Source organism: Denticeps clupeoides, chromosome 9 (assembly GCF_900700375.1).
Source record: "Denticeps clupeoides chromosome 9, fDenClu1.1, whole genome shotgun sequence".
NCBI classification, from domain to species: Eukaryota; Metazoa; Chordata; class Actinopteri; order Clupeiformes; family Denticipitidae; genus Denticeps; species Denticeps clupeoides.
The window spans coordinates 360,962-386,097 of NC_041715.1; the positions used below are offsets into that span (position 1 = coordinate 360,962).

At 45.6% G+C, this 25,136-nt stretch overlaps 2 protein-coding genes across 6 annotated transcripts in view; one reads left to right on the forward strand and one right to left on the reverse strand.

The window, feature by feature from the left end:
• Positions 1-9,057, reverse strand: bin1a (bridging integrator 1a). Of its 3 annotated transcripts, XM_028992255.1 has the most exons (21): positions 8,944-9,057; positions 8,705-8,826; positions 8,004-8,084; positions 7,863-7,917; positions 7,688-7,782; positions 7,416-7,511; positions 7,226-7,333; positions 6,513-6,605; positions 6,329-6,414; positions 6,175-6,250; positions 6,022-6,077; positions 5,854-5,901; positions 5,364-5,433; positions 5,157-5,279; positions 3,790-3,873; positions 3,223-3,246; positions 2,449-2,757; positions 1,854-1,910; positions 1,693-1,752; positions 1,352-1,453; positions 1-1,276 (listed from the first exon to the last, which is right to left on the reverse strand). In XM_028992255.1, exons 2-21 carry the CDS (start codon positions 8,783-8,785, stop codon positions 1,175-1,177), a joined length of 1,806 nt encoding a protein of 601 aa, XP_028848088.1. In that variant the 5' UTR covers positions 8,786-8,826; positions 8,944-9,057; the 3' UTR covers positions 1-1,174. The 3 variants fall into 3 exon arrangements, with proteins under 3 accessions (XP_028848088.1, XP_028848089.1, XP_028848090.1); XM_028992256.1 differs by lacking the exon at positions 5,854-5,901; XM_028992257.1 differs by lacking the exon at positions 2,449-2,757.
• Positions 8,525-25,136, forward strand: part of tmem198aa (transmembrane protein 198aa) — a 21,666-nt gene continuing 5,054 nt past the window's right edge. Inside the window, exons 1-4 of one of the 3 annotated variants that reach the window (XM_028992260.1) lie at positions 10,691-10,902; positions 11,042-11,491; positions 20,755-21,016; positions 22,029-22,604. In XM_028992260.1, the coding sequence (XP_028848093.1) occupies positions 20,851-21,016; positions 22,029-22,604 (742 nt within the window). In that variant the 5' untranslated portion in view covers positions 10,691-10,902; positions 11,042-11,491; positions 20,755-20,850. Of the gene's footprint in view, positions 8,632-10,690; positions 10,903-11,041; positions 11,492-20,754; positions 21,017-22,028; positions 22,605-25,136 lie in introns of those variants that run through there. The other 2 variants (XM_028992261.1, XM_028992259.1) reach the window with 2 other exon arrangements.

Below are 25,136 nucleotides of genomic sequence, written 5' to 3' on the forward strand. Positions count from 1 at the left end.
TCAGGTGGCAGCAGTACATTGTGTTTATTAGCACAGTTCTACCAGCGTGTTCTGACAGGTCAGCGGTTCTCCATCCTGTTCCTGGTGACGCTCACGCTGCTTCAGCAGCCAGTTGCCAACCTGGCAATGACAGGACGGAACCGAGTAGAGAACCACCGCAATGAATTAACACTCATGGCTTCTTCTGTTCCCGCTCAGCCGAAATGGAAAAACTAAATACACCACATCAAGACATGGACCAAGGCATGCTCCAGTTACATTCACACTCATACAGATATGAACAGATATACTTATATATTACACAGTGATACGATTCACAATTTAAAAATGCACCAATACAATCAGGGAAAATGCATCAATACAATCTAGTGAGAAGAATGGGAAGTAATGACACAAGCTAGCACACTAGGATATAAAACTCCTTCACTTTAACCCCAACTCTGACAAACCCGGTCCAGATGGTACGGAAGAGAAAAAACACACTCACAGCCACATATATATGGCACCGTTATAAGGAATACAGATATGTATCAGTGTTCATATCCCATACTTACAACATACAAAAATAAAACTATACATACAACTGAAATTTGAACAGAATGGTTGGCTGTGTGCATATATTCAGAATCAGTGTGTGTGTGGGAGCTTCCTGAAAGAAGATGTATGAATACAGTTATTTCCTGTTTATTGGAGTATTCGGCACAGTAGTAGACTGTGTATTAGTATCTTGACTATATTGCATAAATACACCCCCGCGACCCTTACGGTACGCGGACATGCAGCACAATGATTAACTGGGGTAGACTGGACTAGTAGAGCGAGCTCCTGGTTCTGTATTTATTTACTGGAAATGGAGCCTACAGGCATTTCTACTCTGGTACTTTTCTACAGAGCTTATAAGGAACTACATCTAATCATTTGAGTGAAAATGATGCAGGAATCCAAGAATCTTGCATAAATGTAAGGAGTTGTGTCAGAGAGAATAAAACATAGTCATGTGCAATGCTCCTTACTCTCTACAAGAGGGAAATGGAATTATCTTCATACACCGCTGTGTGAAATGCGGAAATATTGAAATATTTTCTAAATAAACAGCCACAGTGCTGTGGAACCTTCATCCAATGGGTTTCATTTTTGGGGGTAGGAATGGTTGGCTCGTGGCTGATGTTGTGGATCATATCTTCTGCGTGAAGTTCTCTGGGAACACTCCTTTACCACTCAGGCTCTTCCTCTCAACCCATTCGGCCTGCTTCACGCCCATCAGCCATCCGTCGTCCTGCAGACGTGAGCAGCAGAGCAGGTGTGAGCGAGGCCACGAGCTGCAGAATCAAGGCGCAGTCTTGAAACGTACCTGGTCGTCTGGGTTGTCGTAGGTCATCACCAGGACCACGTCTCCTGCCTTCATCTCCAACTCGTCAGAATCGTTTGCAGCGTAATCATGTGTTGCTTGGACCTGTATTTTTTCATTATTATGACAATCATAAATCCCTTATTCTCACGGAAATAACGGGAGGGTGTAAAAAGAGTTTGGAATGTTTATGGGACAATATTCCATAATTCGGGTTCATAATAACAGTAAGTCAACATTCAGCATCATACTTCAAAATTCGCACGGATTTATAACTAATCTACATGCTGATCATCTTCTCCAGACACCGATACGTGTTGATGTCAGTGACGTTGCTGACTTACTTTGAAGAGAAATCCTGGAGGCATCTCCACAGCCTCCGTGGCATCAGTGGTCTCCATTGCCTAAGGAACAAAAAGAAATAAGTGAAAGACTTGACCATTTCCAGGTCGTGTCAGGCTCACTGCACAACACCTGCACATTAGAACAATACAACGAGACTCACTGATTCAGCAGCAGCAGGAGCAGCAGCCCCACCCATGGCTTCAGCACTGTCTGCTCCCTTCGAGGAACAGAGAATAAAGAGTCAAGAACATGGACCAGGTGGGCCCAGACACACACACTCAGTGTGACCAGCACATACTTTGAGATTTAATGAAGGTCAAAGTAGTGGCTTTTTGTGTGCACAGGTATTGTCCAACATACCTGGAGACGACCAGACGATGGCAACTTAACTCTAAAGCAAAGCTCATTTGAGACGACCTCTAAACTCTTAAAACGAAAAAGTTCTTCATTTGTCCACGTAGGTGAATTTGACATGAAATGCAGTTCGGTGTAGAATCTCATGGGATTCCACATACTGCACAATGACTGCACCCATGTTTAGAACATGCAGAAATGGTTCCCAATGGCATCCAAATGACACTTTCAGAAGAACTTTTCCTTAAGAGTGAACGCCAAAGCTGACTAGTTAAGGCTCTACGCCACCGACTCTATCCCCATGCTAAGCATAGACTAGACCATGACCATGCTGCGGAGAAGCAGGCTCTCTCGCCCACCACAGCACCGTATGAAGCCATCAAGCCGCCTGCTTGTGTTACCTGAGCCCCATCATCGGCCCAAGCTGCAGCCTGGGCAGGTTTGGTACCATCATCATCACCATCACAGCCCTTTGCTTTAGTGGGGTCATCATCCCAGCCTTTGGCTTTGGTAGGATCCTCATCCCAGCCCTTTGCTTTAGTGGGGTCATCGTCCCAGCCTTTGGGATTGCTAGGATCACCATCATCATCCCAGCCTTTTGGCTTAGTGGGGTCATCCTCCCATCCTTTGGGATTGATAGGATCATCATCATCATCCCAGCCTTTTGGCTTAGTGGGGTCATCCTCCCACTGTTGTGGGGCTTCTTGTTGCTGTAGGGGTCAGGAATTAGGGCAGCAAAAGGGGCAATGGGGCAAAGGAACAGCATGTAGGGTCAAATAGGAGTAAAATAGGGGCAGTGAATGGGATGAAAGAGTTGGCCAAGTGAGTTTCATGGTGTAGGGATCAGTTTGCATTGGCCATAATAAACAGTCGGGTGGGGTATTTTGTATCTTTAGTGGTTCATCATATAATATCCAGTCATTTTAGGTACAGCGTTATAATGACTACACATAATCATAAAGCTATTTATGAAAAACAGTGCTAGCTTCACGCTACTATGTTAGTCTTCAGCTACAATGACAAACCCTGTAAAGAACTGTATGTGCACGAACACCCAATTGTAACAGTAATAAAACCGATTTAATGAAACATGAAAAAATATTGCTCTCCCAAACACAGTGAGGTTGAGTGCAATGATCTTTACCTTTTAATACTCCATAATAAAATATGCTCACCTCCCATGTGTTCCAGGTTTCCGGCTTTTTGTAAAGAGAATAAAAGACCCAAAAATCAAACCAATAAATAACGACAGCAGACAGACAACTTTTGAGAAGTTCCGTAATGCACAAAAGTTAGAAAAATTATGTTTGTATGTAAAGAGCTTTAGGCGGCACCTCCACTATTTTCCACTTCATAGAACTCCAACGCACTCCTGCACTTTCACTTTCAATCCACCCAGAATCCTTTGCACACACTTTGTACTCTTTTTACTCTTGCACAAATATTTTTACTTTTTTACTTTTCACATTATACTTCACTTCACTCATTTGCACACCTTCACCCTACCTGTTACACATATTTTATGTTTATGTTAAGTGTAATATTTGGTTATGTTTGCAATATTTTCATATTGGTTCATTGTATACTTGAAATATGTGCAATATTGTGGTCTATAGCAGTCGCATACTGTTTGACTATGTATGTGACAAATATAATTTAGAATTTTTGAACAAATAGCCATTAAAAAAAATGTAAAATCCAAATATCGGACTTGGATTTGGCTCCACCCACAGAACACACACCTGGGTGGTTGCACCTCCAGGAGTCACGGCTGAGAGCGCATCCAGATCCATATCCAGCAGATTACTAGCACCTGGGCTGTCAAACTACCAGCAGAGGGACAGAGAGCAGTCGATGACACGGCGGGTGACACTAAAGGTCGTACTGATGTAATCATGTACACCGCATGCAGTAGCTACCAGGGTCGGGCCAAGATGGGTTTCTCATTATATATATTCATTTCCCCATGAAATACATCAGATACTTTCATCCAGTCCAGTTTTCAGGCCCCGTCCACACGAGAACCTTTTTCCCTAAAACAGGAAAGTTTTCTGAAACTGGTTCCAGAGTGAACTTCTCTTTTCTGTTTGTGTTTGTGCTGCACAAACTACGAGAAATCCGCTCTACAGTGCAGATTTCCAATAAAAAGATGAGGCTGGAGAACAAGGACGTGTTAAACTGACCTCGGAGGAGAACTAGAGGTATCGTACCAGCATCTTAAAATGATTGTAATTTGGGTAAAATTATCATACACAAGCAATTTATTTTCTGACGCTGCTCAGAAAATCTGCATATCATCATTGACTGTGCATATTATGGTGTATAATGCAACTTTTACCTACAGAACCAAACCTCAACCTGTGTGGAGAGCAGGATGAGTCCCAAACTGAACAGCTCAGGATAATATTTAACAGCGACAGGAAGCTTTACTGTTTCTCCCATCCATTTCTGTAAGTCTGATGGCGATGTTGCATCTTCTGTAACTGCTACTCTGCCATGCAAATCCACGCTTAAATACATAGTGCAGAGGGTAAAATTAAGCTACAAATACGGTGATTATCGTATGTCTGGCAACACTGCCATGGAGTTACAGCGCCACTTGCAGGTGTGGAGGGCGGTTTAAAACAACGTCCGGGCCATTCGATGCATCTCCGCGTGGATAAAAAAATTTCAGATAACTCGTGTGGACGCAGGATTTTTTAAAAACTTTTAACTACAAAACGTGGTGTGGTAGGTGTGGTAGTAGCTTAGCAGGTAACACACTTGCCTATGAACACCCCACTTACTACCATCGTGTCCCTGAGCGAGACACTTTAACCCCGAGTGTCTCCAGGGGGGGACTGTCCCTGTAACTACTGATTATAAGTCGCTCTGGATAAGGGCGTCTGGTAAATCCTGTAAATTTAATGAAACCAAAAACCTAAGAAAAGCATTCTCGTGTGGGCGTGGCCATAGTCATCTCTGCTTCTTCAATGTTGAAAATATAGAATTTCTGGCCAACCGTAGTACTTACATAACATTTACTAGGCACTGGGAAAGCAGATTTTGAATTTGCTGCATGCTCTCTTGTCGAGTTTCCCTCTAGCATTCGGTGAGACCGCTGGTGTACCTGGGTGGGCGACGTCACGCTGATGCCCGGTGTGGAGGCATCGTCGAACAGGTTGATGATATTTTCCTGTTTCAGCTCCTTGGACGGGGTGACCTTCGGTGGCGGCGGCAGTGCAGGTCTGAGCTGCGGCGGTCACACACAATGCTTTAGGTCATTATTTTTCCCGTCTGTGTTGTTACGTGAGACACTAAGCACCGAATGACCGACCTTAGACGGAGACTTGGGGATGGGTGGTGGTCCTCCTGGACTGAGGGTGTGGTTGGACCCGTCTGCACCGCTGTCAGAGGGACAGAGAGGAGGGGTGTGAGCTTGTGTTCAGACCAGAACTCAGACCTGTCAGGTGGACCAGGCTCCGTGAGCCCCGAATAATCCAAAGTGGGCAAAATGCAGCTTCCATCATCAGTCAACATGCAAAACATCTCCCACCAAGTGGTACAATCATTCGCCGGGCCACCATGCACGCTACAGGAAGTAGTCAAGTGTCTGAAAAACGAACAGCGCAGCTCATCTGCCTCAGCGTATTGGACACCAGCTCTCCTCCTGAGGCGTGTTTGCCCCTGCCGTACGGGCCAAATCGGTTCTGGTAACTGGTTTCGCGTGGACGAGGGGGCGCTCAGCGACAGGAGCAGAGCTGCGCCCTCCTGAGGCAGCCTGGAGAAGGTGCAAGCGTGAGTAGGGCCGACGCCTGTGCTGTTACCTCCTGGAGGCCATCGCCGGCGTCCGCGCCACGCGAACCCCTGCATTTCTGTGGGAGCGGGTTGACGGGTTATTTCATCCATTTTCTCCAGTCTGTCTCCAAACGTCGCGTTCTGTACAAGTTTAAGCTAAATTTTACTCCAATATTAAATGAAAGAACTGAACTGACCTGGACGTTTCCTGGTTCTCCAACTTGACTAACGTGTCGTTCAGACTTTGGTTGAGCTACAGCAAAAGTGATCAGTTGTGTTAATTCGAGATATTTACAGCAATTATGTCAGATGAGTCTGTATGTTCGTGTGAGGTGCGATTGCACCCTCACCTTTCCCATCTCTCTGTGGAACTTCTCCTCCAGCCCTGCCACACTCTGGAAGGTGTTGACATAGAAGCCGACCCGACTGAACAAGGAGCGAGGAGCGTGAACACATGACTTCAACCAGCATTTTATTGAAAACGGACAGTTTGCAGAGACTCACCTGTTCCACAGCGAGGGAAGCTCCTCCTGCAGGTCCACATTGATGTCCTCAAAGACCTTCTGGGCTCTTTCCAGCTCATCCTCAGCCTTTACCACACAAAAAAAAGCCATTACAAATGGCTCTTAAATTTCTCATGGAAACTCTAAAGCCTACTTTAAAACCATTGGAATGTATTTTTTAATACCTGACTCCTCGACAGGTTAGTCTGGGCGACGTTATGCGCTGACAGTATCCCCTGTGCCCACCCCGGAGCGGCCCTCTCCAGAAGAGACACGGGCTTCAACAGAAGCCACCAAGATTAAGATCATTAATTCGTTCACAATGTCACAGCAGAACGTGGACATATACATACATAATCATAAATTTGTATATGTTTGTATTAATAGAATATATGTAAGTGTACATATGTACAGAGTGGATATATTGCACATAATTTAGTTTTTGCTTGATTTTAGTGTTTTTTTAATGTTTAAATTAATTATATGCAAATTAATGCTGGGGAATATTTTTAAAAGCCTTTAAAATACCATAAAAGGCTGACATAAAATAAACGTAAATAAGAGACTATTATTAAATAGTAATTATCATGATAGAACCGAAATGGACGCTAATAAAGATATTTGCTCAGTTTTTTCACTACTGACTTTATAAGCGTTTGGAGGAGGGATGGAGGTTTTCCTTTAATGGGTAATTAACATTCTGTGAATATTCATTTGATTAAAATCACCATGTTTCAAACAAGCTTAATGCTAAAATATTACCCAATTAAAATAGCAAGTTAGGCAACAAAACTATGACGTGACCATGATGCCCATATAAGGGCTTCCTCCTCCTGTTCTCGTTGCTTTGTGATGATATTGACATTAATATTCAGGACTCGAGACATGGAAATGTTACCTTAGTGATTTTAATCCCCTCCTTCTTCTTGCTCTTTTGCACGGAGGCGAACGTGTGTCTCGCACTGTCGAAGTCCACAAGCTTCCTGTCTCGCTTCGCGATGCGGGCCTGGGTGGGGCACAGCGGGCGGCGTCCGTGAGATGAAGCCCCAAACAGAACCAACAGCACCATCTAACAGAGGGTCACCTACCCTGATGTCAGGGAACTGCCCCAGGTACGTGTCCATGGAAATCAATGCATGATCCACCAGCTTCTGATGGAAGTCGGTCCACAGAAGGTCAGAATCCTGGAAGTCACATTAAGGTATCAGGCAGTTTTTAGCATATTTTCCTTCTGAATCGCCGAATCTAGAGCAATTTAGAAACAAACAGATGGGTGGATGTTCTACTGCATGTTCCTCGGCCTCCACTGATGCTCTAAAAGTGTCTGCTTTTGTGCTAAATGTTCCAGAACAGCACCAACCTCAACAATGGACTCCACATCATCGCTGCCATACCACTCCGGCTCGTACATGTCTTCCAGACATTTCTGCAGGCGCGTGGAGGACTCCTGCATGGCTGCGGGCAGAACGCAACAGGGGTCAGCACGGGCGGGCACACACGCAAGGCTGGACGTGCCACGCCCCAGCAGCTTCTACCTTTAACTGCAGCCAGGTACGCTCTCAGGTCCCTCTGCAGCTTGGAGCCCTCAGCCTGGGGACGCAAAACATGCACGCCGCAAAACGGTCACGTGACTGGCGGTCTGGGTGCCGTGCGGCGAAATCACGACGCCCTCTTACCAGCTGCTTGTTGAAGTTTATAACCCCCTCCTCGAATGCGAGGTCCTTCGTCTCATCGGCTTTGCCCAGCTTCTGCATCACCTGCAGTGAACAAGACAGCTCATATGAAGGAGAAGTTGGTTCCAAACACAGCAAAAGAATGATTTACAAGTCTGAAATAGTCGAGGAAGGTACTCTGTAAAATGATTCAAATATGGAAGTGGTGGAACTCCTGATCTCCTACAAGTAAAAGTCTAAACGTCAGATGGAAAATAATCTTGTATTTCAGCCCAGAGTCTTGCTCTGCACACATCATGTTTTATGAAAAAAAAAATCAAAGTGAAGTGATTGTCATTGTGATACACAACAGCACAGCACACGGTGCACACGGTGAAATGTCCCCTTTGGTATTTAACCATCACCCTTAGTGAGCAGTGGGCTCCATGACAGTCGCCCGGGGAAAATTTGACATGGTTTATAAAATTGGATTTTTCATCATTTTTTGCACAGTATGCATATTGTCTGTCTGTCTGTCTGTCTTGCAGCATGGCCTGGGATGAGTGGCTTGGCTGCCATCTTCAACCACAGATCCCTTTCTGACCAAAGGAACGCTGCTTTCGTCCATTAACGTGGATTAATTATGATCCTGGTGAGTGGAAATAATCCGCAGCCCAGGCCGCTTCCGTCCGGACACATGCCCCGTCCCCCGGTGGACATTTTACCTTTTCCTGCGCCCTTGTTAATTTCTTCTGCACGTTGCTGGCGAGTTTCCCCGCACTGACCCCCTTTCCCAGCTCAGCCATTTTGTCGTCTTTTTCGGTTCCGAGGCGGAACGCACCTACATCTGTTAACGACAAACAGACATAAATACACGATCTGGACGTCCTCCGAACAGGGAATAAATGTATATATATGTGTGTGTGTGTGTGTGTGTGTGTGTGTGTGGCTGTCGTTCCTCGACCTGCGACGGGCGACACGGAGGATGCGGGATGCAGGATGCAGAATTCTCCTCCGGCGAGATGCGCTCCGAGCTCCGCGTCTTAAAGGGACCGCAGCGCGTTTCCAGCCGGGACGTGGACAATTTCTCTAAAATGTGTCCCACAGACTTTATTCTGTTTAAATAAGTGTTCCCAGTCTTGATTAAATGAATTGTAATGATTTGGAGCTCGTAGCTGGTGCTTGGTGCTTCTGGAGCTTCCTTCTGACGTCATACTATTATTTAAATGATAGAACGTTACGTCACAGCCACAACAGCGGAAGCTGGTGCTACATGTAACGTTGAAACAACATTACTTACTGATATAAAGTGACCGTGCTGAACCAGGTAAATGAGTCGGGGAGCAGTGTGTGGGGACGGTGCTTTATATTTTTATATTCTAAAAATATTCGTCATTTATTAAAAATCTTTAAGTTAAATCTTCTCGTGTTCATTTTTCCTTAATATCCAGTATGGTGACAAGCCTAATACAGTCACTCTTCTGGACACGCAACCTCTTTTATCTACCAAAGGTCACATTCCCGGTCTTTCCATTCGGACCTTTAACTTTAGAACTCGCTGCTTACTTTACTCAGGGTGTCTGTGTTTGTGTCTCGAGGGACAGCGGGCCACCGGGAATTGTCCAGGTTCTCCTGATCAGCCACTCTGGGCCTGCCTACACCTGCACTGGTGGCCTAGCGGTTTAAATCCTGATCTCGGTACCGTCCCCACACACTGTTCCCCGGGCGCCCGTCATGGTGCCCACTGCTCACTGCTCACATGCTACTGATGAAGTGTTTTCTGTTGAAATACTGCCCCCTGTTATAAATGTGCACATTGTGCACGTTGCACCTTTAATCTCCAGAGTGAAACAGTGGTCATTAGTTGGATTGGAGTAACACCACCCAAGAAGGAAGTGGACCTGTAACGTGGCTCCATGTCATCAAGTTCTCCATATTTGCTGCTGTACTGCAGGTCTTGGCAGGTTGTGTTATGGTGGTTCCAGACACTCGTTCATCGTCCCACAGCTCTTTCGCTCCGGAGACTCTGATTAGGGTTCCTAATGACATTCCTCAGCACGTAACCGTACGTTCCTCAGCCTGAGAATAGAGGTGGGTCAATAAATCCGTAGAGCAACATCTCGCAGGACTGTCCGGAATATCTGTCATGACTGGCCCAGGCAGGGTCAGAAACCGCTAGAAAGCAGCAGTAGCTTGAACTTCAGTACTAGTAGTTAACGTGTTCATTCGTCATTTCTTCAGAGTTGTAGTCGTATTACGACGACGTGTTCCTCTCCTGGGTGGTGCACGGTGGCCTGAAGATAATAGCAGATAATAGCGTCATGCACCAGAGTGCCACGTCTGTCTAGCTTTTATCTCCAAGCGTGTGATGAAAGCGTGATGAGACAGTTGAAGACCTCTGAAGGGCTTTGTTTTCCAGCACCGTTCTGGTAATTCCACTAGAGGGCAACAGCATCACAGTCTTTAGAAAAGGAAAAGGCCTTCTTCAGGAGGCTGAATATCACGTTCATAATCTGATTCATGATCCATGTCAAAAGCAGGTCACCAGCATGAAGGGTGGCTGTTTGAAGGGACCTTCTGCTTTATGGTGGACCTGAGCGCATTAAGCTCTTGAATGCACGGAGCGCAGGGTGGTGTTAAACCCTGCCCAGGACTTGGGGTTGTCACGGGGCATTATAGGTCACAAGGAGATTAGTGGTGTCCAGGTCACACTCACCAAGGCGTTAACAGAAACCGAGCATCTTCTCTCACATTTTATTTCATCCCTCCAGCAAATGGAAATGACTTCAATGCAATCGGAAGCCCCGACTGTCTGCAACAAAGCCTCCTGTTCTCGGGGAGATCTGCTCTGAAGCAAACCCCACCACACGTGAACAAACTGGACTCCAAACATCTTCACTGGGAGGAAACCAATAATGTCTGAGTGGGTGGGATGCAATTTTATTGTGTGTGTGTGTGTGTGTGTGTGTGTGTAAGTGGGTGGAAAGTAATTGACTAACACGTCAGGAAAAATACCCTCAACACCAGCTACATTTTGTTGTCTTGTTTGTGCCGTGTTCTAGAATAGAACAGACTAGAGATGTCTTTAGGCAGCGGCGGCCTAGCGGTTAATCAGAAGGTTGCAGGTTCGAATCCCAAGGTGCCACTGAGGTCCCCCTGATGAAGGTACCGTCCCCACACCGTGTTTCACCGTGTCACCGTGTGCTGTGCTGCTGTGACAAGAAATACACAGAAATACGCTGCTCATTCAAAATGCTATTAAATGAAAATGTGATCAGTTCTTTAGATAAATGTGACCGACTGGTATATTATAATGTGGGAATAGAAGTTGTGTGAAATGTCCAGGCTTTTTACAGCTTTGTGGCTTGCGGAGCCCCTAAAAAAAGTATGAGTGATGATGTGGATCCGCATTGTGCTGGTTGGCCAGCTGCGGTTCAGCACCAGACAGCGCCGGGGCCGAGACGGCGGGATCGCGGGGCAGGACGCGCCGATGCCGGAACCTCCGCCGCCGGGTCAGTACCGCTCTCCTCCTCCTCATCCTCCTCCTCCGCAACTTCCCGGGGCGTCCCTGTCCGGGCCGGAAACCAAGTTCGGGGTTCGGAGCCGCGCTGCTTTGTTCCCCGCGTCTCTTCGTTCTTTTGTTCTCTTTTTCTTCGCGCCTTCCCGCCCGCGCGGACAACGGCGTCGTTTTTACTTTTATTCCCGCCAGATCCCCGACCGATTCGCGATCATTCGGAAAAGCGATATATTTAAACATAAATATTCTTATTTTCCTTTATGATGAAAAGTGATTCATGTAAACAAGAACGGACCAATCAGCGTGGCGGAACGGTGTCACGTGGCGCGCAGAGTAACGCCTGCTCACGTTGCTACTGTAATCGTGCGTTAATTAGCATGCAGGACTTTAATTAACTGTGGGACATCTTTTTCATCATTTTTATCTATAATCATAAATAGTCCAAACGTATGGCTTCTTATGGACTAGATGTCACTGATAAAAGAAGACGAAGAGTGATATTCAGTGTAATATTTACTACGTCCAGTGTGAACACCAGGCCACGCCCCTCTGATTACTGCACCTTCAGCTCCGGGTTCCGTTCGGGTTCCGTCCACAGTTGTGTGTTGGTGGAACTCAGGGTTCTTGTGTTTGTGTGCGGAGTGTGAACGTCCCAGTCCTGTTTCCACCTCCCCTGTCCCCTGGAACTGACCACACAGCGCTTTTAACCTCTTTTGCTGTGCGTCGTGACAAAGGGACGTTGGAGGTGTCCAGACCTACACACTGATGGACGTCCACTGAAGACGTCCTCCACGGGTTGCAGTTCCAGGAATGATGATTCCTGCTAGTGTCATGAGGCATGACTAACGTCCAGGCCGGAAACAAGACGCCATCAATAATTCAGGCTAATGCAACTGACTGCTAGCATAATGTAGCAATAAAATGAATGCGCAAATGGATGTGTGTTTGGCTTTTGTCCAAATTGCCACCCCTTGTCTTTATCAGAGCAGATTCGCTTGTGGGGCAGCAGTTGCCCCGGTGGGGCAGTGGTGGTCTAGTGGGCAAGGAAACAGACCCGTAATCGGAAGGTTGCTGATTTGAATCCCAAAGTACATTTAAATATAGTAAAGCTTCTGAAACAGTATATTGTCTAAAAGACAACACATTATTGTTGATCTAGGCTGGTAGTAGCCTAGTGGGTAACACACTCGCTTATGAACCAGAAGACCCAGGTTCAAACCCCACTTACTACCATCGTGTCCCTGAGCAGGACACTTGACCCTGAGTGTCTCCAGGGGGGGACTGTCCCTGTAACTACTGATAAGTACTACTGGATAAGGGCTTCTGGTAAATGCCATAAATGATCTAAAAGAAAATGTTCATCAAGAAAAACTGTTTATTTAGGCTTTAGTTTTGACTGTGAAGGACAGGGTGACTGTCGCTGTGTTAAAAAGGGAAACTTGTGATGCTTTTCAAACGTTTCCTAATTTAATTTAAGATTTAACGCTAATCATGTCTGTCACAGTTGGAACAGGAACGTAAACAGGCTTTCAGCGCTCAGTGACGTAAGTCCGTAATGGATTTCTGTTTCAGTTAGTTAGTACATTTAATCAGCTTTCGCATTTCTAATTAGGCTTGAGCACTTTTTAGTCACATGTCACTGGTCATGTTAAAAGCGGCGCAATTTCTATTGCAGTAAACATTTATTGGAGAGCGTCTTATTCTCACAATCAACTGAAACGTCTACAGACATTTCACCTGGAAAGTCAGATTTTCCACTCTGCTACTTATATAGAAAAATAGCTGATGGACACCAACTTCTTGTTAAAAGCAATGAGGGATGCACACTTTTAATTCAGTTTTTTTTTTTTTTAAATCACTTTGGCTTTTAGAAATGAGTCAGGTGTACAGTGTCAGCCTGGGTTTTTTTTGTCTGTGTGAATGAATGAAAAAAGACCTGGCAACTACAAACTGGCAACCACCGAATACATTTACATTTACAGCATTTACCAGACGTCCTAATCCAGAGCAACTTACAATCAGTAGTTACAGGGACAGTCCCCCCCTGGAGACACTCAGGTTTAAGTGTCGTGCTCAGGGACACGATGGTAGTAAGTGGGGTTTGAACCTGGGTCTTCTACACAGCAGCACAGCACACAGTGAAATTTGTCCTCTGTCTTTAACCATCACCCTTGGTGAGCAGTGGGCAGCCATGACAGGCGCCCGGGGAGCAGTGTGTGGGGACGGTGCTTTGCCCGGCTTCTTATGGACTAGATCTCACTGATAAAAGAAGACAAAGAGTAATATTCAGTGTAATATTTACTACGTCCAGTGTTGTGCTTGTGCTGCGACTTGTCTTATTCTATATGTTGATTAAAGCCTGATTACACATCTAATATTACACATCTAATATTACACTACTGGCCACACGTTCTGCTGTAATAACTGACTGAAGTCCCGTAACCAGACCATGCAGTCAATGCCAATGAGTGTCTTGAATTTCCCAACATTTTATTATTTTTGGTACTTTTGTAACTAGGAAGCATCCTGCAGCCCTTTTTGGACCACGATCGAGTGGAACAGGGTCTCTGTGGTGGATGGTAGAATGAAGGAAGTAAGTGTGTGGTGTGAGGGATCGGCTGTGTTGTGCTTCATTTCTCAAATGGAACCATTGTGCTGTGCATTGATGGCGGTTATGTAATAACTGGAGATCCAGCCGGTCAGTTGTCCTGTGGGGACGACCGTGTCTAATTCAGTTATACAGCGAACAGTTCCCCTCCCCTTTAGACTTTTCGAGAGACAGAGAGAGAAAGAGAGAGGGATGGCGTCACAAAGAATGCAAATAAAAGAGGGGAGGGGGAACAACCGAGTGCATGAGCGCGAGAAGGAAGTCGATCCTAATCCCATTAATCCACTTCGGTGATGTCCTTCCCACCAGCTACACACTCTATGCAGATGCTTTTCACCCCGTGGTGATGCAAAGGGACAGACAAACAATTCATCACAGAGAGCACAGAATTCCCACAATGCACCACAACAAGACAATATTTGACCTCCCACGACGCAAATGGGCTCCTTTTTAAAGGATTTTCTGTTTAACTGTTTCTGTTTTTGTATTTTTAGACCAGTGCAGCAGCACAGATTTTATTCATCGTCTGCACACTTTCATTAATTAGGCTCCCATTTCCTTTAGTGTAGAAATTAAACTCCTAGATCCATCTAATTCAGACATTAACTGTGATTTTATTATGAATGGAGCACAGCTCACAGATCTCATTTTTAATCTCATATTATGGAGTTCTGCACTTTTTTCGTCCCAGAATGCTCTCTGAAGCGTTTGATTTCTGGCCAGGGGACGCCTAATGGACTTCTGGATATGAACATACTAAAAAGTGCCTCAATGCTTGCGCATGCGTGCTGTTTAAAAGCAAGGTGGCTTCATAAAACACTTTGAAACAAGGGAAATCTCCTAATCAGACATAAAAGGAGGAATAAAATTCACTTAATCAGGCTTTTCTTCTGGACTTCCTGTCCTTAGGCTGAGTTGCAACGCACCTTTGGTGAACCGAAGAAAATTGCACACGGCTGCGTGTGATTAAGATGCAAATTTATTAAGAAAAAATGATAATAATGCACCAGTGCATTAAGGATTACATTGTGAGTATGGGCTTGCAGTATTGGATTTTGATGCAATTTGTCTTAATTTTTTTAATAATTTTTTTAATAAATTTTTAATAAAGATTTAATACAAATCTGAACATGACTTTAAATTTCTTTAAATTGTTAACACCCCCACCGATGAACGTCATATTCCAAGTACGACTTGATTTGAAGATCAAGACACTGAAGATCACTGTGTTCTTCTGAGTATGATCATGTGCATTTGGACCCATGGGTGAACTGTTTCAATTTCGGAGGTCAAATGTCGTAGGTCAAGGCCCACGATGTTGTCTACAGCAGGGGCAAAGTTTGTGAAATTAAATTGGTTTGCAGCCTCAATGCATTAAATCAAATATGATAATGTAGTCATGACCAGAGGGATTTATCCACATTATTCAATATCAGACCTGCCCCACAGGAATCTTCTTACTGGACAGTCGTGACAGAAGAGATTCGATTATCCAGATAAGTGCGGTACGGCCCTGACTCCCCACATCTGTCTCTTCCCGCTGCATCTGTGCATGTTCCCCACTTTCAGAGTGGAGTTTCTGCAATATTAATTCACCTCGGCTCATTTAGCGGCCAGATTTCCACTTCTGCCAAACTGCATCATCACAATTGTTGATCCTCTGAAAATATGCAGGGGGGGGTAATTACATTTGTATGTGTGTGTTGGCATGGACCAGGCACCGAATCACGCCCACAGGAGAGGTCGAAGAGCCATGTTTTATATGCCCGAGGTTCTCATCTGTCTTTTCATCGTCTCACAGTCCGCAGTTCCATCGTCCATTTTCACCATTTAGTCGTTTCTGAACGTCAGCTGTTGGACTGAGAAGGCTGAAACTCTGCTGCTTCCCCTTGATTTATTTTCAACGATTTGATCCTCCACCGTTCCTGTCGTTTGTGCTGAACGGTTGTGTGTTTACTGGGCCCGTGTACAGGAAGTTTAGCCTGGTGGAACGGGGTCCCGGTGCAGCCTGGGAGATCCTCTAAAGCGATACATTTCTATATTTCATCCCAGCTTCCTGTCATCACACCAATCACTCAAGTCTTTTTCTTTTTCGCGGAAGGTCACGAACGCAGTCACGATTCTATCTTTATTCAAGACTGAGTAAAGAACGTAAAGTACCACATTCAAGGTCGACCGCAGCATTTAAAAGGTAAAAGTCGACCTTGAACGTGGTAGTTTTTTTTCCACGCTGGTTACAGGCCAGAATTGACGGTCCGGTCGCCTGGGCGCCGAGATGTAATGTGGCCATTTAGAGCTGAGAAAAGATTTCCGTGCACATTCTAACCCCAGCACAAGGGAGGAAGCTTTGCAGTCGAACTAGCCGAGCTTTTCCGTTTACTTGCCGTATCGAAACTCACCCTCACTTACCCCCCCGCCCACCAGGAGGAGCGGCGAGCCGGCCAGCCGCTAATGCAATTTAGAGCGGCGGCTCCCTGGAGGATTAGCCGGGCTTAAGCAGCACTCTGCGGCTCCTCCGCTGCCCTCGCCGACCCGGCATCTGCCCACCGCCATCAACGTTACTTGTACGGTTACTTGTAGGATTCTTTTGTGAAAGTGATGTGACTGTCATTGTGAGATGCTGCAGCACAGCACACGGTGACACGGTGAAACGTGTCCTCTGTATTTAACCGTCACCCTTGGTGAGCAGTGGACACCATGATGGGCGCCCGGGGAGCAGCGTGTGGGGATGTGACCTTCATCAAGGGGACCTCAATGGCACCTTGGTGGGTCGGGATTCGAACCCACAACCTTCCGATTACAGGGCCACTTCCTTAACCGCCAGGCCACCACTAGTAATCAGCCTGGGACAGAGGGGAAGTGGACACAGGGAACAGGAAGGTCAACTTTCACACAGGATTGCTCCACTCACGCTCACCACCTGAAAACCAAAACCACTCAAGACCATGACATTCACAAATATGTACACGGTCACCACCTCCAACCAAACGGTGACACCAGAACCAGTCCTGAATCAACTCTGCAATGGTGCTGAGAATCGTTGTGATTAAACTCCACTGAGGTTGTTGACCAGAAATGGTTCCAGTTTTTTTTTTATCATTTTTATCATTAGCATTTACCAGACGCCCTTATCCAGAGGGACTTACAACCAGTAGTTACAGGGACAGTCTCCCCCTGGAGACACTCAGGGTTAAGTGTCCTGCTCAGGGACACGATGGTAGTAAGTGGGGTTTGAACCCGGGTCTTCTGGTTTATAGGTGAGTGTCTAACCCACTAGGCTACTACCACCACATTTGGTACAGCAAACCCATCTTGAAAGGTTTTATTATAGCTTTCTTATCAGGAGCGGCTTTCTGTAAAACGTTCACCGTTAAAATATTTCTGTTGTCTTGATTGAAATGTTCCTGAACTTGTTTTTTGTGGTAAAACTGTGATCTAGTGGCAGCTGTGTTTTGGAGCGGAAGTTCTAATCTGCACTCTGTGTTTGTGTGTGGAGTTAAAGTTCCTCCAGGTTCTCCGCTTTTGGTGACTCTATATTGTCTGTAGGTGTGAGCGTGGTGGGCTGATTAGTGCGTACGTTGGGAACGTTTGGCACCACATGCTGACGGCACCTTCAGCCGAACTGTTACTGTGGTTGTTTTTCCCATCACGACTGATCTGCTCTCCCAGGTCGTCTTTTTTGTTCAAATTCAAATGAAGCGCCTGGCGAGGTGCGGTGCTGAATGATCTCCTGGAATGGGCCTAACAACCCAAGCTGCTCCACTACTGAGCAACCTCCGGATCGGCGTCCCCACATTACAGCCATAAGAAACACAGTTAGATCCATAGAATAATGCTAATGAGATGTGTGATGCATACATGTTCAGTAATCACTTTTTAAATAATTAGAAGTTGTTGTTCATAATGAATACATAGTACATAAGTACACGGATGTATTATAATTAAAGGTTTTGGCTGTACTGCTCCAGCATTAAATGAGATTTGCCAGCGTCCTTGGTGTTAATTGTCTCCGGCAGATCTTCCTGGAGGTGTTTGAGGTGTTGGTCTGGACGGAATCACAGCCTCTGTCCAGAGTATGAACCGCGGTGGCGGAGGAGGGCGCTTAGTAACTCGACTCCACACAGGCCTGACCTCCGCTTCTCGTACGCCTCGCCTGCCGCTGAACCTTGTGAAATATTCATGACCCCCACCACGATCGACACGCCCCACAGAACCTGTGTGTGTAGGTTTGACTGATAGAAAAGGAAGAGCTGATGACAAATATTTAGCTGTCAGTGTTAAAGGTCCACTATTATGAACATTTTTTTTATTTATATCGGTCTTGTTGGTCCCCTAACTCTGTATCTACCACTACCACCCTATACACCCTCTGTATAGGGTGGTAGTGGCCTAGTGGGTAACACACTCACCTATGAACCAGAAGACCCAGGTTCAAACCCCACTTACTACCATCGTGTCCCTGAGCAGGACACTTAACCCTGAGTGTCTCCAGGGGGGACTGTCCCTGTCACTACTGATTGTAAGTCGCTCTGGATAAGGACGTCTGGTAAATACTGTAAATGTAAATGTATCTGACGTCTCTTTCCGAACTTCAGTCTTGGAGCAGAATTACAGAATTACAGTTTTTCCAGGAACAAATTAAACGAACTTACTGGTTCTCCAGTATGAGTCCCGTGTGATGCAGCTAAAAAATACATTTGTGCTCATTGTACATTTAATCACCGAGCAACTGCAGTGCTTCACATGTTTGGAAGCCATGACGGTCGGTGGAGATCATGTTTTAGGGGCGGGGCGGGAGATTCTCATGAAAAACGGGTGCTGATAACCTGCATGTGTCTGTTGTTCATGTCGGGCCATATGACATCCGTTTTATTTATTCCTAAATTATAAAACTAATAGGAGAGGCGACAGAACCATTTCACAATATACACATATATACATGTAAAAGTGCTTTGCGCTTGAAATCAACATGTATCAAATGTACACATGACAATAAACTACTTGAACTTGAACCACAACATTAGATATTTTTATATTTTTTCAGAAATAATTATACAAAGATACGAATACCTGGAAACGTGACCCATGCACAACATCTTACTTAGGAAAATATGGACCTATGATTAGTGAAGTATGTATACCAACTGCGACTAATGAGATGCTTTGTTTTTAGTCTAAATGTCCCTTCTTCAACATGGGTGTCACGACTACGGACTTACGAGGGAAGGAAGCGCAGAGGTCTGACATACTGGGAAGGGGTTTTATTAACAAATAAACAAAGAAATACAAATAAACAATGGCGCGGTGGCCGAAAACAATTTAACTTAAATGAAGAACATAAACTAACCCGTAGGCGTGTGGCGATTGCCAGAACTCAAAAACACATATGACACAAAACCAGGTCAAGTTCATGTCTGAGTTCACGAAAATGCCAGCGACCCCGAACGGGTGGAAACTTCCGGCATTTATGGGGCGTCAGGATTGGCTTCCGGTGTGGAGCCCAGCTGCAGGCAATCCTGACAATGGGTCACAATTTTATGCCATTAACTGTATTTGTGTGATAGAAACATTATCATAAATGCTTGCTTCTTTTTGCAATATTACTACTGACATTCTTCCTCTTCAGTTTGGCTCCACCCCCTGTCCTGGTTGTGTTCTGGCTGAGTGTTTACACATCTAACAGGGACGGGGACACGACAGCCTTTCTCGGGGCTGTCACAGACATTGATTGGCCCCGAGATTGTTGCTATGGTGTCAGGCTTCAGTCTCATTTGTCACCTGGTTGATCCTGGAATGCCTGCGTCGTTATGACAACAGACAGGAAGTGAGATGCAGATTTTTGATGATCCTCAGCCTTCATCCCAGCCATTGAGATTTGGATAGATGCTTGTTCTTCAGACATGACAGCAGATGGACGAAAACACACATGTTAAAGTCCAGAAACCTTCTCAAGTCTCTGAAGGCGGAGTCAAATTGACCCGTCTGGCTCAGAGTGTCCCCGGGTCTCACCTGGTTCCACGTGCCTCTCTGCGTCTCCCGTCTCTGTGACTTTGTAGGTATTTAGACACAGTGGCTGCCCTGCAGGGGTCTCTTCGTATGAAGACGCCATAAAAATGAGGTTCCTGCAGGGAACACGGAAACTACCGACCTTTAATGCTCCTGACGGTCACAACACAACACTCCGCGTCTCCAAAGCTCTCTTAGCTCCTGCAGGCCTGGTTTTGGGATCAGAGCCCAGGAATATTGTGCCGTATTTTCATCTTCTTGTTCTTGGGCCAGTGGTGGCCTAGTGCTTAAGGAAGCGGCCCCGTAATCCCGAAGTGCCACCGAGGTCCCCTTGATGAAGGTCCCGTCCCCACACGCTGCTCCCCGGGCGCCTGTCATGGCCGCCACTGTCACCAAGGGTGACGGTTAAATACAGAGGACACGTGAAAAATGTATTTAAAAAATAATAATCTATATTCAGTCTTTTTAGAATTAAAAGTCTAGAATATTTTGAATAAATCTGCTTGGGAATGATACTCATGTGAAATTTTTTTAATGCTGACAAATTCTCCACCCAGTAGGAAATAAATAAAAATGCATTTCAAACATTTTATGTATTTTGGAGTCCGTTGCTGAATCGAGCATCTTATTTATTCTGGTTGCAGGTGGCTTCCTGTGGATGGAAGAAGCTTCTTGATCTTCTGATCACCCACCAATTCTGGCCCCGTCCCTCCCCCCACTGTAGCCCACACGGCGTTGCCATGACGTCCACCGCCCACTTCCTGGCGTTTAAGATGGCTCTGCCTCCGAGGGACGGGCCGGAGCCGGCGCTCGGCTGCCACGGCGAGATCGAGCGGCGCTACGAGATCGTCCCCTCCGTCGTCTGCTCCATGTGCTGCTTGTTCGGCATCATCTACTGCTTCTTCGGTAACCGTAATCACCCAATTCCTGCTGCAGCTTCCCGCCACATAAGCCCCCTGTTCCCATTGTTCCCCGCTTCTCTATTGTGTCGTGTCATCCCAGACACACAAATCATTTTACATTTTACATTTATCAACAAATCATTTATTCTTTCATTTCATTTGTCATCCACTGGGTGTCATGATATGACGATATTTTTATTAGAGGTAGAATTTATGAAGGCTGTTATAGGAACAATGGCGGCCTGCTGTCGGCCTGAACCACTCAGCTCGCGGTGAACATTACGAAGAGATTCAATTATCGCCTGTCTTGGAAAACCGGATGCCAGAGGCGCCATTTGGGCATAATCTCATAAGCACGACTCGAAAATCTTTCTGGCCTGACGTTATGTGGAGAAAACTCGGCGTGTCCTTGTTGAAAGACAGTCGTGTCAGATCAAAATCCTCTCAAGTGTCCCTGAAGTCTGAAGCCTGAAGGAAGTGGAATATAAAAATTCTCGTCAGTTCCAGCTCGTCTTGAGATTTAAACCCGAACACGACCTGCTTATTGTTGTTGCATCACAGAAATGTTATATTTGTGATCAAATACAGATCTTCCAAATCGTATTTCATTCATATATTTATACGTTACTGCCATGTTCAAACGATCAGCTCTTATTTCACTTTAATTATGATAGATAATTAGGTTTTATTATATTCTGAACACTGTGCCATTCTTTTATTGATGCTTGTGTATTGTTCTGTAATATTTCTGTGATCTGTAGTAATGATAGGCACAACTCACATCAGTGGTGGGGCAGTGGTGGCCTAGCGGTCCAGTTCCCCGTAATCAGCCAAGGCGCCACTGAGGTCCTGTCCCCACACACTGCTCCCCGGGTGCCTGTCATGGCTGCCCACTGTTCACACAGGGTGATGGGTTAAATACAGAGGACAAATCTGTGCACCGTGTGCTGTGCTGCTGTGTATCACAAGTGACAATCACTTGACTTGATTGCGTCTTTATCTGGTTCCTCCTGCAGGGTACCGCTGTTTTAAAGCGGTCATGTTCCTGACGGGTCTGATGTTCGGCTCGGTCGTCATCTTCATGCTCTGCTATAAGGAGCGAGTCCTGGACACGCAGCTGAGTGTGGAGGCCAGCGTGGGCATCGGCCTGGGCATCGGTACCCTGTGTGGCCTGGTCACCATGCTGGTGCGCAGCGTGGGCCTGTTCATGGTGGGGCTCCTGCTGGGCTTGCTGGTGGCCCTGTGCTCGCTGGTGGTTCTGGAGGAGTTCTACCACCCGCGGACGGTGTGGTTGCCCCTGGGCGTGCTGCTGGGCTCAGGCATGCTGTTCGCCGTGCTGACCCTGCAGTGGCAGCGCTGCTTCGTCACACTCTCCACAGCCGCCTTCGGCTCGGCCATCATCACCGTCACAGTCGACTACTTTGTGGAGATGCTGGCGCTGGTGCGACATGTGTACGAGCGGGTGAAGGTGGCACCGCACCGAGAAGTCTGCTGGTTCACCTGGGTGATCATGGGCGTGTGGGCCACGCTGGCGCTGCTGGGGGTGCTGATCCAGTGGAAGGTGACAGGAGAGGGCTACTCCCACACTGAAGGTGAGTCTGCTAGAACTGTCTATTCATTGTCCAGCACATTATTTTCTCCTTACATTTTGGAGGCATTGATGTTTTAATATGTGAGCTTTTATTTATTCAGCCTTACTTTAAATTAGAATTAAATTATAGCACTTGGAGACCACAAGGGGGCGATGTGATTCCTATAGGAGAGGCGCATTCAAGCTTTCTACTTTAACACCCACTTACTCATAACTGGCAACAAGTTGAATTATTCAATTTCATTCTAGTTTAATATATTTACCCTGTGAGCACCACCTCTGCAAGTACTGCCATTATGTGTCTGCCTATTTTATTACTTAAAAATCTTCACTTTTACGAAATACTTAGATTACAGGGTTTACTTTTACAGGGTTTAGCAGGCACTCTTATGCAGACCGACTTGCATAAATATCCTTCAATGAAGCCTGATCTGTAGATACCGTTCGCATAACAACACCGTTTTTTAATGAATATTGAAAGTGTACGTAAACGCCCTTTTAGTCCAAATACTTTCTAAACAGGAAGGTTTTTACATTTACATTTACAGCATTTACCAGACGCTCTTATCCAGAGAGACTTAGAATCAGTAGTGACAGGGACCGTCCCCCCCTGGAGACACTCAGGGTTAAGTGTCTTGCTCAGGGACACGATGGTAGTAAGTGGGGTTTGAACCTGGGTCTTCTGGTGGGTAACACACAGGCCAGTGTGTTACCCACTAGGCTACTAGTTTGTGCTTAATGAAGTTCATTCACCTTGAGAGATGGTGGAACCAGTCGAGAAGAGATTAAATAGGGCTCTTATATATGTATATATTTAAAATGATTATAATAAGGTTGGGTTCTGAGTTATTAAGAACCGGGTCCTAGTGAACCAGATATGGGATAACAGTGGTAGACATCTTAAAGAACTCTGGATAAGAACAGGAGGCAATTTTATTCCAAATACTGAATTATTATTGGTTGTCATCTGCTCTGAATAATGCAGACTGATTTGCGTGTAATACTTGTAAAACTCGGCCTTGTTGCTCCAGTTCCTTCGCGTTGTGAGTTAATGGTGAACATTAGAGAGGAACGCTGCATCAGTATTTGTGGGACCTCCCGCCGTCCCTGGCCTGATTATACCGCGGTATTTCAGGATAGTAAACAGTGCTATTTCAGTTTGTCCTATTTACTGTCCCCTCTGATGTCGGTCCTCTGTGGCCAGCAGCTCCCACTGTGACCTGGAAGTTCTCCACAAGTCCACCTCCGTCAGGCCTACAGCCCTGAGCGGTGCAGGCGAGGCGGCGCGCTGCTTTCTGTGGTCAGGTGACCAGCGGGCGCTGAGCTCATTGCTTTTTTTTTTTCAATTCAATTAAATTTTTTCCATCGATTTTCTTCTGATAATGCCATACTGAAACCAAAGACAACAATAATAGATACTAAACAGCAATTTTTTTCACTATTTGCTAGTTTACAAACTGAAAAATGTTCATAGCTGATTATCGAGATCGAGCTGAATCGAGGGGCCGATGAAGAAAAGGATGAAGGTCACCGTGGTACAGCGTGGTAACTTGGATTTTATGTGGAGGAGAACATACACACACACACACACACACACACACGCATACACACATATAAACACACACACGCACACACACACACGCATATACGCACACACATGCATACACACACACATATATACACACACGCATTTACACACACACACACGCATATACAAAACACTCACACGCATACACACATGCACACACACGCATACACACATTTACATTTACGGTATTTGGCAGACGCCCGTATCCAGAGCGACTTACAACGTGCTTTCAAGTTACCATCGATGAAGAGATCAATTCCGGTTCACTAGGACCCCAACTATGAATACATCTATTTAATTCACTCTGCTGTAGATTCTGTACACAAAGTTCGACAACAAGAAAATTACAATTTACAGTTTTTCTCGATTGCTTAAACACATTTCTTGAAACTATTCCTCGTATTCTCAAAACCGTAAACACAAATCCATAACGTCTCACCCAATTTCCCAATCATCATATTTTCAGGTCAGAATGAAGCTCTACACTCAAAACCAGAAAAACCAAACTTTGCCCACAGACATCACACACAAGGCCTCAAAAACACACACACTACAACATAGTCTTACACATTGGTGCAATAAATTAAAAACAATATTTCCAAAACTGGCAAGTTATGTTGCTTGTGGGTCTTCCCCTCAAAAACCTTTTCACATGATGAACACAAAAGACGCAACCAATGTATATATAGTGGCCCATTTTTATTAATGTACAGTACAACACACACCAAAAACATTATTCCACCTCAGCATCCTGTCTTTGGTCTGGGTCAGGCCAGAGAATCTCATCCACATCACAGGCTATATTGGCCCTAGCCAGGCAGCGGGGGTAAAATCCTCTTGGCATGCATCTGCTGATATGTCTAGGCAGGCTTCTTCCATGGCCTGGAGGAGGTGAACAAGGACATAAGGCTCTCTGTCATACACTTTCCACCGCCATGCCGAAAA